This window comes from Marmota monax, unplaced genomic scaffold (genome assembly GCF_021218885.2).
Source record: "Marmota monax isolate L192 unplaced genomic scaffold, Marmota_monax_Labrador192_F-V1.1 WCK01_AAM20220418_F8-fsc00177, whole genome shotgun sequence".
Lineage (NCBI taxonomy): Eukaryota > Metazoa > Chordata > Mammalia > Rodentia > Sciuridae > Marmota > Marmota monax.
In genome coordinates, this window is record NW_026694922.1 from 2660311 (window position 1) to 2671810 (window position 11500).

At 55.0% G+C, this 11500-nt stretch overlaps 1 protein-coding gene across 1 annotated transcript; it reads right to left on the reverse strand.

Moving 5' to 3' along the window:
• Nucleotides 1-1023: 1023 nt before the first annotated feature.
• Cryba4 (crystallin beta A4) lies at nucleotides 1024-7858 on the reverse strand. Its single transcript, XM_046427295.2, has 6 exons — nucleotides 7838-7858; nucleotides 7467-7517; nucleotides 6264-6382; nucleotides 4478-4619; nucleotides 2829-2971; nucleotides 1024-1431 (listed from the first exon to the last, which is right to left on the reverse strand). Exons 1-6 carry the CDS (start codon nucleotides 7856-7858, stop codon nucleotides 1284-1286), a joined length of 624 nt encoding a protein of 207 aa, XP_046283251.1. The 3' UTR covers nucleotides 1024-1283.
• Between the last annotated feature and the right edge of the window lie 3642 nt (nucleotides 7859-11500).

The window sequence follows — 11500 nt, forward strand, 5'->3', positions numbered from 1 at the left end:
GGCACATCCCTAGACCTTTTTATTTATTTTTTTTTTTATTTTTATTTTGAGACAGGGTCTTGATGACTTGCTTAGGGCCTCACTCAATTGCTGAGGCTGGCCTTGAACTTTCGATCCTCCTGCCTCAGCCTCCCAAGTTGTGGGATTACAGGCGTGCATCATAGCACCCAGCAGGACTTTCTTTGTTTTATGGGCTTTCTTCAGAAGGCCAAGGGTGTTAAATGAGGTACTACTAGATGTTCTATGTAAGAGAACTGGAGAGAAGAAAAGGGGCATTAGAGGCTTTGCCATGTGGGAGACAGGTGGCTTCCTGCCTGTGTGGCTTTCCAAACCACGTTAGGAATGATCTGTGGGGAAGATAGCCATCGTCAATAAATGTCCACCTAACAAGGGAGTTTCAAAATTCTTGAAGAAAAAAGTAGGAAAAATGGACAATGGTAAAGGAGATCAATCCCAACCCTAGTGGGAGACATGAATGGCTCTCCCTGCATGATTGACAAACAGCAATCTTTAGAAAATAAGCAGAAATCTAGAAAAATCTAACCAACACTGCCAACCAACTTGACCTGACTGGCATTGGAAAAACACCGACTCACAACAGAACATAGTGTTCAAGCTCTCCTATTAGTCCATAAAGATAGACTACATACTCAGTCACAAAATAAGTCTCAGTACATTTCAAAAGACTGAGACCTCATAGAACATGTTCTCGGACCACAGTGGATTTGTTTTAAGTTAACAAAAATAGGACTGGGGTTTAGCTCAATCGTAGACACTTGCCCAGTAGACACAAGGCCCTAGGTTCAAACCCCAGCTCTATTTTAAAAATTAAATAAAAATAAAGTATCTAGAAAATTCTAATAGTATTTGGAACTTAGATAACACACCTGTAGCCAGGCATGGTGGTGCATGCCTGTAATCCCTGTTATCTGGGAGGCTGAGGCAGGAGGATGGCAAGTTCAAGCCAGCCTTGGGAATTTAGCAAGACCCTGTCTCAAAATTAAAAAAAAATAGAAAGGCACAGACAAAAAAGCACAGACCAATCACTGAGAAAATGAATCAAGCTAAAACTTGGTTCTTTGAGATCAGTAAAATTGACAAGCACAGCTAACACCAGACCTTCTTTTCTTTTTTTTTATTACTTTGAGTTTTCTGTGCTGTGCATGGACTGGCGGACACGGGCGCCGGGTTGGCGGGGTTGCGAGGGGAGGCAGAAGCAGAGGTGGTGCAGCGACCAGAGCTAGGCCGTCACAGACACGCGCGCATGCGCTCCTCCGCGCAGCTCACTGCTGGATCCGGCGAATGCTCTGTACCTGGAAGGTCTGGGCGTGGGAGCCCCACTCCCGGAAATGCTTGTAGTCACCCGAGTGGTGATCACTCTCCAGCACATACTGGAAACCTCGGTATCCAGGAAACTGAGAGCAAACCCATCTAGGAAAGGAAAGAGACGGTCACCCTACAGAGGCACCCACCCTGGTCAGGAAAGGATGGGAGAGACTCCTGACGGCCCAGCGGTCCCCGGCCTTCATGGCCCTGGATGTGCCACGCGTGCACACACACACACACACACACACACACACACACACGGCGCTGGGCCTTTGATCGTGCCGTTTCTTCTGCCGGGAACATCCTCCCAGCGATTCTTCGCCTGGCCCAGTTTTGTGTCCCTTCAGGTCCCAGTATAATTCATTACGTCATCAGGGCCATCTGACCCAGTCCCTAATCAGGCCACGGTCCCTGACTGTACCTTCGAAGCATTCGTATAATTTGATAATTTGAAGATCATTTGTAAAATGTCAGCTTCCCCGCCAGCAGGCAGCCTCCTGGTTAGGGACGTGTGTGGCTCACTGTCCCCCAGGGCCCAGCCGAACGCCTGGCACAGAGGAGGAGCCCCATCAATATTCGGCAAATGAATGAGTGAAGAAGAAGCCCTGATCCCTCCTCTCTTCCCACGAGGCACTTTAGAGAAAATGGCTATGTTTCAACTCGCTGATCCCTATGTTATTCGGGACAAGGATTGGTGTCTGCTTTTGAGCCCTGTTTTTCTCTCTGAAAGAGACTCAAACAAGACTCACGAACCACAGGGAGCCTTCGCAGTCAACCTGGGAAAATGGAGCTGACCTCAGCGATGAGCATGTGACCCAGCCTAGCCAATCAGTGCATCCCATTCTTGTAAGCATTGTGATTGGTCCAGAAGGGACCACATGACCTAAGTTGGACCAATGAGCGTCTTTCCTGGACTTCGATGGTATCCTCATTGAGAAAAGGACCCTCTCTTTCCCTGGGGCTGGTACTTAAGGACCCAGCTGCCACTTTTGCCTTTACTTGGGAGGCACTCATCCGAGAATACAGCCACTCGGAGGCAGGCAGAGCAGGAGCCAGAAGGCAGCTCCATCCTCCAGCAGTGCCTGAAGCTAATTACGGGGGCCAGTGAACATTCTTTGGGTTTAAAGAAGCTTGGTGCAGTGGCGCATGCCTGTCATCCCAGCTGCTCGGGAGGCTGAGGCAGGAGGATGGTGAGTTCAAAGCCAGCCTCAGCAACAAGGAGGCCCTAAGCAACTCAACCAGACCCTGTCCATAGGGTTGGGGATGGGGCTCAGTGGTCGAGTGCCCTGAGTTCAATCCCCCCCACACACACACACACAAAAGAAGTTTGGTCTGGGTTTCCATCATCTGCAATCCCATACATCCTTCCTGATACCTCCTGTGCCTCGGTATTCTCCTCTGGAGTATGCATCAGCCCCCAGCACATAGTTTTCACAGGAAGTGTCACACCCCTCCCAACATCCTCTCTCTGCCCTGCTACAAGGAGCCTTGGACACACTTACGCCCCAGAGTGGACATGGAAGGAGCCCACTTCATTGCCGTCCCAGCCCATGGCCTGGAGGGAGGGATAGTCATCACTCAGCTCTCCTTTCCTGCCCAGGAAGTTCTCTTGCTCGAAGATGGTCAGCCTGGAGTCGCGGTGGTTCTACAGGCACAGAGAACAGGGTCAGATCTTCTGGTAGCCCGCTGGAAACCCGGGAGCCTCTGCCCTTACCACAGCCTGCCCCAGTCTCCCAGCTCAGCCTTCTTAGCAAACTTTGGAAGGGCATTAAGGCAGGAGGTACCAGGAACCTTATAAGATATACATCATTTGTGCTTCCAGAATTTATCCTTCCAGAAATTTCCACACACACACACAAAAAAAATCATAGAAAAAAAGAATGTTCATCATAAAAAAGGGGGGAAAACAATCTGAATGTCCAACATTAGGGAATCAGATGTTAATCTGGTGTTGCACCTGGGGTTACAGAAAAGACGAGAACCTCTCTGAGTTTCAGTCTTGACTCTGCCACTTACCAGATGGCGAGCTTAGACCTGTCATATGGTGTTTCTGAGCCTTCATTTTCATAATTATGAAACAGAACCAACCGCACCTACTTTTCAGGGTCATTTTCTGGGCTAGAGGGATGAGCATGGAACTAGTGATTGGACCCATGACAGCCTGATACAGGACCCTGCACATGCTCAGCACCTTGGTTATTTGTAGAACAAAGGAGCCAATGGACTTCTTAGCCACAGCATGGAATACTAGAAAGCCATGAAAAATGACATCATAGATGAGATATAACTTTCCAGAAGGATGATTGTAATATACTTGCCCAGTGGAAAAAGCAGGTATCCAGGCCTGAAGTTCATTATGACTCATTTTTTTTTTTATTTTTGTGGTTCTGAGTGTGGAACCCAGGGCCTCCACATGCTAAACATGTGCTCTACCACTGAACCACATCCCCAGCTCCTATAATTTCACTTATATAACAAAAATACGTGTACCTAACTATACATTGATGATATAGGTAGACACAGATATAGGAATGGGTACAAGAATAGCATGATGTCATCTGTCAATCACCAACCAGAACAGAAAGCATCTCCTGTACTATGAAGCAGGCTCCTGTCTCATAGGTATAATTATTAGCAACTTACTTTCTTATTCTAACATATCAGGTTCCCCCCCCGAATTATGAATAATAAATAAGGTGAAAATAAAATAAAACATAGCTTTGTGAGCCTCAGTTTTTCTCATCTGTAAAATGGAGTAAAGGAACCCACATCTACCGGTACCCCATAAGGGCAGTAAAATATAAAGTCGGAAGGGCACGATGAGTTGGGAGAGAGGCATGGTACCCCTCCTCCCCACCGGGACCTGCCTCCCTGCATCCACCTTCTGCCAGAGCCCCCAGTCATGAAGAGAGGGACAGGGGTCCACAGGTGCTGACATCCTAACCAAAGCTGCTGTAAGTGGACAGTAGCTGGCGGGGTCTGTGTCCTGGTTCCCCAGGACATGGGGACTGGGACCTCATTTCAAGAAGAAGAAACTGAGGGTCAGAGAGGAAAGAGACGGCCCACGTCATGCACCCTGATTCCCACGGTGGCTGATGCCCAGCGCCCCCTGGAAAGGCCCAAGCCTCCCGGGCCCGGCGGTAGGACTCACAGCGCAGGCCACGGGCCGGAAGGAGGTGAGCCTCTCGGCGGGGTAGGCCGTGTTCCCGCTCCAGGCGTCCCAGCCCGGGTACTCGCCGCGCTCCAGCACGTACTGCTGCCCCTGGAAGCCGGCGTGCTCAAAGCCCACCCACCTGCGGGCACACGGAGGGAGGGCCACCCTTAACTCTCGGCAGGGCCTGGACACAGTTGGGGTGGCTCCCCTCGGGGAGGGGCTGCGACGGTGGCGGAGCAGAGGCTGGGTCGCTGCGAGACCCCCCACCACGCCCAGCTCAGTGCCCACCAGGGGACCCCTGGGCCCCCAACACCAGCGGCCACCCGCTTGCCGTGTGTCCCGCAGGGAGCGGGACTGCTCCACTCAAGGGGCTCTGGGAATGTGCCAGGCTGACCACAGGCTGCGGGGCCTCAGCGGGATTCCTGTGACCCTGCGGGACCTGGCAAGGGAGGCCTCTCTCCACCACCCCGTCTCTGAGCGTGGAGCGGCTCCTCAGCTACCAGGTGCTGCTGCCCTAGTGGCCTGCCATGTGGCCCCTTCAGTTTTGTGTTCCCCTAGGGAAAGACAGGCACAGGAGGCAGGCACCGGTGCACCTGCGTCTCCTGTCTGCATAGAAGATAAAGGGGTGGACCTGCCGGGTTCCTGGCCTCCCCCACCCCGGCTCCATTTCCCCAGTTGCAGGAAGCAGAAGCTAGGACACAGATCCTCCCAGGTGACCTCAGGTGTCACTCACAGGCATAGCTTTAAGGGACTCACATGCAGACCTTGTTCTCCTTCCAGTGCACTTTCCAACCCTCTAGAACCTTCTAGCCACTATGATAGCCACTGGCAGCAGGCAGCTGATTAAATTTGAATTCAATAAATGAAATTAACTAAAATAAAATAATTCAACCAGTGGATGGGAGCCTTGTCCCAGCAATAACCAAAGGGCTCAGCCTAAATTACCGCTTCCAAAGGTGACCCCAACCCAGAGAGGCACCTGGGGGGTGGGGGGGGTACCAGGGATTGAACTCAGGGACACTTGACCACTGAGCCCCTTCCCCAGCCCCATTCTATGTTTTATTTAGAGAGAGGGTCTCACTGAGTTGCTTAGGGCCTCACTTTGATGAGGCTGGCTTTGAATTCTCGATCCTCCTGCCTCAGCCTCCTGAGCCGCTGGGATTACAAGCATGCACCACCACATTTTGCTATACTATCCACATTTGAAATCCTCAGCGGTCACATGTGGCCAGTGACCTTGAACTTGGACAGTGCAGATGTAGAACTTCACGGTAGCAGAAAAGACTACTAAATGACGCTGGTCTACAAAGTCTCAGTATGTTATTGCTGTGTCCGCCCCTCCTCCCACTCACTAGTGTCTTTATCTCTCTGAAAAGAGATCACACGCAGTCTTTCAGGCAGTAGTATTTAGTTTAAAATTAGTAACACTTTTCACTGTATTTTTATAGCTACTGCCTATTTTGGGTAAGTGGTGTTGGCTTTCCATTTATGCCCAAGAGGGACATTTCTAGACTCAACATTCATTTCTAAGGATGGTGTCCCACAAAGTTGGCTCATCCAGTGGGCAGTGACTACCTTAATGGCAGCCCTGTAGTTGGGCAGTGCACAACTTGCACAACCTTACATGGCAACCCTGCACTCTCCTCAGCACTACACTAGAGGACACAGGTACAGTTAGAGCCTGGGAAGACAGGACTGACAACATGTAAAAGTCCCAGCTCCCCCCTCTAGGTCCCTTTTGGTCCCCCACCCTAACCCCGACTCAGTCTCCCTGCAGACTCACGCTCCACTCAGGACTTTCAAGGATCTCACGGTCTCAAAACCCAGCTCCAGCACGCTGGGGCATTCGGCCGTGAACTCATGCCGCCGGCCCTGGAAGCCCTCCTCGTCCCACACCACCATCTGTGCCAGAGAGAAGGTGGACATGGGCGGACATCAGAATCCTGTGGGGCAGGGTGTTGGGGGCGTCCCCAGGACCCAGAGTCCAGCAAAGCAGGTGAAAGGGGGTTTGCCAACCGGGACTCCCCAGGGCCTCCAGGGCCAGGCCCGTAAGGGAGGTGAGGGCCCTGAGAACACAGGCCCCGGAACAGTGGCTTTTGTCTAGCACCCGGGACCTCTGCCCGGTGGAAGCGTCTCAAGACATTCTCCAAATCTGAACTTTCATGAGGGACCTCCAAGTTCTTAAAATGGTGCTTTTCTTCCCCCTCAACATAGACAGATCAAAGAAATCCGGATAGAAAACCGTGTGACTAAATGGCGCTGGCCTAGGTCTTAGTGCTGTTATCGCTGTGTCCCCCGCGCCCCTCCCCACAGTTCACTAATCTTTTTTTTTCTTTTCTTTTGGTACCAGAAATTGAACTCGGGGCACTCAGCCACTGAGCCCCAACCCCAGCCCTATTTTGCATTTTAATTAGAGACAGAATCTCACTGAGTTGCTCAGGTCCTCACTATTGCTGAGGCTGGCTTTGACCTCGCAATCCTCCTGCCTCAGCCTCCTGAGCCCCTGAGATTACAGGTGTGCAAACCACACCCAGCTACTAATCTCTTTCTTTATCTCTCCAAAAAGAGATCGCCCGTAGTCTCTCAGGCAACAGTATTCAGCTAAAAATTAATCACATTTTTATTGTGTTTTTACAGTGGCCACCTATTTTGGGTACATGATGTTGGCTTTCAGTTTGTGCCCAAGAGGGACATGTTTAGATGATGGTGGCCCACAAAGCTGCCTCATCCAGTGGGCAGTGACGACCCTAATGGCAGCCAAAGACGGTGGCAGTTCAAGTTTGGAAACCAGGTGACCCAAGTTCAAGTTCAATCTCTCTGCGTGACCTTGCGGGTCCTGTTCTCTGAGCCTTGGTTGTGTCCTCTGTGAGATGGGCATTCAGACCCCTCCCCCAAGTGAGGTGGGGGCTCAGTGAGCTAGGAACGGGGTCCCAGGGACTGGGGCTTGACCTGTGTCCTCCCACCCTGGCCCGGGCCCCCTCCCTACCTTCCAGTGTCCCGCCGACTTGGTGCACTGCAGGGTCATGCTGCCCCCTTCCTAGGCAGGAGAAGAACAGGGTGACCTTGTGCCCTCACCCCTCTGGGTCCCGCAGCCTCTGAGCCCTGCTGTGCGCCTCTCATCTGCTCACTGTGGGAAAGTCTCTGTGGCGGCCAGCGGGTGGGAGCCTTGGGCATCACTGTGGTCTTAGTGAGGGTCGCGGGAGCCCGTCTGGGCGTTTGGAGCGCCCTTTCTTGGTCAGGAAGAGGACGGCACTTGGGATGACGCGGTGGCATCTGCAGGGTTGGGGACCTGGGCTCCCCACCTCCCAGGGTGCTCGACAGGAGCCCCGATCCCACCCCTTCTCCAAGGGGACTTACCGAGATGGGCCCAGAGAACATGTCAGAACTGGGACCAGTCAAGGTCAAGCTCTTATAGGCAGGGAGGGGAGAGAGGGCCCCTGGGGGACAAAGCCCCGACTCAGCAATGAGCCCTCGAAACAAAAGCCAGCGCTGGCCACAGCCCCAGTGAGAGGTGTCAGCAGCTCTGGGTTCAGCTGGGAGGGGACAGATCAGGTCACCTCCCCCAGAGACGGGCATGGGGAAGGGGAGCCGTGCAAGGTGTGCCTGAATCAGCCCCACGGGGCCCCTGAGCGGGGCAGGAGTCCAAGCAACTGGCCGAGGAGCCCCAAAGCATGGCCAGCTGTGTGACCTTGAGTAGGTCATTTCCCCTCCAGTTGTAGCTATAAAATGGGATGGAAATAAACTCCATCTGCGGGCCATGAGGCTGCGCACCTTCTTGCCCGGTGCCCTGTAAGCATTGATGGATGTCTGTTCCTTTCCCCTTCCCATCCGTGTTTGACTTCCAGTGGAGCAATCAGGGCAGGCTGCGTGTTGGAGGTGGCATTCTGGGAAGCGTAGAGAGGATTCGCACAGGGTCAGATGGAAAGAGGGGCATGAGAGCTGGCGTACAAAGGTGGGAACTTAGAGCTGGTGGCCCAGCACAGAGGTCCCAGAGGGAGTGAGCGAGGCCGAGGTCTGGCCAGAGCCCCAGACGACTCTACAGGCAGGAGCCAGGAGCCGATGGTTATGAACATGCTCCACAGGCGTAGCACCTGCCGCACCCAGGGGGCAGAACTCCCCGCGGACATCCCCCCCCACACCCTGCCTTCTACCTCCCAGAGAGGGAGGAAAGAGCGTGGCTGGGAATGACGTCACTCAGGGTGAAACCCAGGCCTGCTCTTGCCATCTGGACCCCCTAGAGGATACCTGAGCCCTGCTGGGGCCCGCAGAATGGCAACATCCACCGCTTCCTGGAGGGGTTAAAGCAACCCCATCCTACGCATTACTTGGAGGAAAGAAAAATAAAAGTTAAGACTGCAGGCTCAGCGGGGCGCAGTGGGGGCTCACCAGTGATTCCAAGGGCTCCGGAGGCTGAGGCAGGAGGATCGTAAGTTCAAGGCCAGCCTCAGCCACTTATCAAGGCCCTGTCTCTAAATAAAATATAATATAAAAAAGGTCTGGGGATGTGGCTCGGTGGTTAAGTGCCCCTGGGTTCAATCCCCAGCACAAAAAAAAAAAAAAAAAAAAAGACTGCAACCTCGTGTTCTTTGTGCATAAAATGAGTGCAACAGGTTGAAGGGGTGTCGCCTGAGAGGGGTGTGGTGAGGATACAGTTCTTGTGTGAATCACTGGTGCACAGCATGTGTCACTCCCACCATCTTTGTCATCGTCATCACTAATAGTAAAGGTGCTTATTAAATAATTACCCGTGAAGAGCAGGAGCACTTAGCTTCTGAGAGCTCAGAGGCTGGCAATCCGAGAGGCCAGCTGGGATCCCTCAGGGGGCGGGGAAGCAGGTGCGTGGTGGACAGGGGTCGCCTCCATTTCCCGTCTGTCCGTCCATGGGGTCCATCCCAGAGACTCCGCCCTCCTAGTGAGGATGACAGGCACCCAGGCTGTGGAAGGCCCAGAGTGGAGGTGCCCAGCAAGGCCACTGTCCCTTGTCCCCGCCCCCGCCCTCTGGGATGGCACCTGGCCAAGGGGGCATGGAACTCCTCGAGACGGCCTGGCCAGCAGCGCGGACCTGTGGGTGGCCCCACCGCGTCTCTCTGCTGCGGTCCAGCGGCTGTCCCCTCTGTGGTTCCGCCTCGGCCACCCCGGCCTTGGCCACCCTGGCCTTGGCCCGCAATGAAAGGCTGCGGAGTGGGGGAGGGGGCAGGGGCTGCGGCGGCAGAGCTGGCCCCAGGCCAGGGCCACCCTGGACCCCCAGAGAAGCGGCAGCACCGTGTGGAGACCCGATACGCCACCCACCCCACCCTGGCTGGACAGCTCTCCTGCCCCTCTGACCCCCGCGGAGAGAGTGCACATGGCAGGAAGAACACCCAGCCTCTTGCTCCAGGCCTGCCTCAGTTTCTCCACTTGGGAATGAGGGAGTTAGGCCACTCGGCTTCTGTCACCGGCCACCCTGTTGGGAGTCTTTGCTGCCCTACTTGAATCGGGGCCCTTTGTCTCTCAGTCCCCTCGTGTCCCTGGCTAGTGTTCTTCACTCTTCCCTCTCCTGATCTGGGTCCCCCCACTTGGCACCCCACTTTCATCATGGTCCATTCCAACAACCGTTCAGTCACCAAATCTTGACACAGAGCCCTCTGCAGGCCAGGCCCCACAGCAGGTGCCAGAGGTGACCAGCATGTGGCTAAACCTGGGGCTTCTCGGATGGAGGCGTAGGCCACCAGCTCTGTCCCTGGCATCTGAGGGTTGAGACCCGGGGTTCACAGAGGCAGGCCAGGAAAGGAGGGGTCTCTATGTGGGCAGAAGAGCAGGAGGCAGTCCCCAACGTCCAGCCTACCTGAGCCCAACAAGGCCTGGCTTCCCACCTAGGATCAGGAAGTCAGGCTGCAGCTGAGGCCAAGGCCAAGGTCACGGTCAGACAGCGAGAGCACCAGGCCCAGCGGCTGCCTGCACTGGCCTGGGCTCCCCGCCTGGCTTTCCTCGTCTTTGAAATGGTGGGATGGAAGGGCCCGGTGAGGCAGGTTGTCCTGGAGACTGGCACAGGGGACAGCGGCCAAGCACTGAGCACCGTGCTTAGCACAGGGAAGGCTCCGGGCAGTGCACCGGCCTGTGCTCAATGTCACAGGCCTTCTGCTGGGTGCAGCTCCATTAAGGACACTGGTGCTCACCCGTGACCGCAGACACGGAGGCCCCTGAGGACAGACTGTCCCCAAACCACGCAGAGCATCATGGCTGAGCCAGGACGCTCACCCAGGTCTCCTGCTGCCAGGGTCTCTCCTGTTCCCTGGCCCCGGGGACGGCCGTGGGGACCTGGGGGCCCATCCCTGGTGGGGGCCGTGGACAAGGAGGTGGAGAGCTGCGGACCAGGGTTTCTGCTGTGCGCTCGGGGTCACAATGGAAAGTGCTGGTCTCTGCAGTGACCCGGGCAGGGCTGGCCCCGGCCAGGCCCCGCTCCGGCTGCTGAGCCAGCTCCCGCTTTGTGCCCCAGACTATAGGGCCCAGCGTCTGCCAGATTATAAAATGGGGGGTCGGCCCTAGTCACCCACAGCACACGCCTGTCCTCCACCAGGAAGTGGCAAGTCCCCAGGTAAGAAGGAAGCCACCAAGAGCTGAGGGGAGGGGACGAGGGGAGGCCGGAGAGCCGCGGGTGGCTCCGAGGGCCAGGCGGGACCACCAAGATGAGAGAGGGGACGAGTCAGAGGGGGAAGAGACACAGAACTCGTGAGCAGAGAGTGACAAGAAAGGCAGGGGGCTGGGCAGACAGACCAAGAGGGAAGGGAGCGCAGGGAGAGACAGACAGGACAGACAGACAGAAGGACAGGAGAGAGGGGGAGAAGCAAAGATGGAGACCAACGGCAAGAAACAGGAAGAGAGAAGGAGGAGGAGAGGGAGGCAGAATGGAAACGCGGACAGGAAAGGAGGAATCCAGCCCCGGGGGAGGGGAGCTTGCCACAGAACGGGGGCAGGGAGGGCTGCGAGTCCCAGATGTGGCCCAGATGTCTGTCCCGCAGCGTGGCCGAGCGTCCCAGAGTG

Bases quoted from the DNA above. Each gene is read 5' to 3' on its own strand.
- Cryba4 (XM_046427295.2), bottom strand. From the start codon at position 7,858: ATGTTCTCTGGGCCCATCTCG. The intron at 7,518-7,837 runs GTAAGTCCCCTT...TCTCCTGCCTAG, and splicing joins TGTTCTCTGGGCCCATCTCG to GAAGGGGGCAGCATGACCCT. The intron at 4,620-6,263 runs GTGAGTCTGCAG...GTGTGCCCGCAG, and splicing joins TTGAAAGTCCTGAGTGGAGC to GTGGGTGGGCTTTGAGCACG.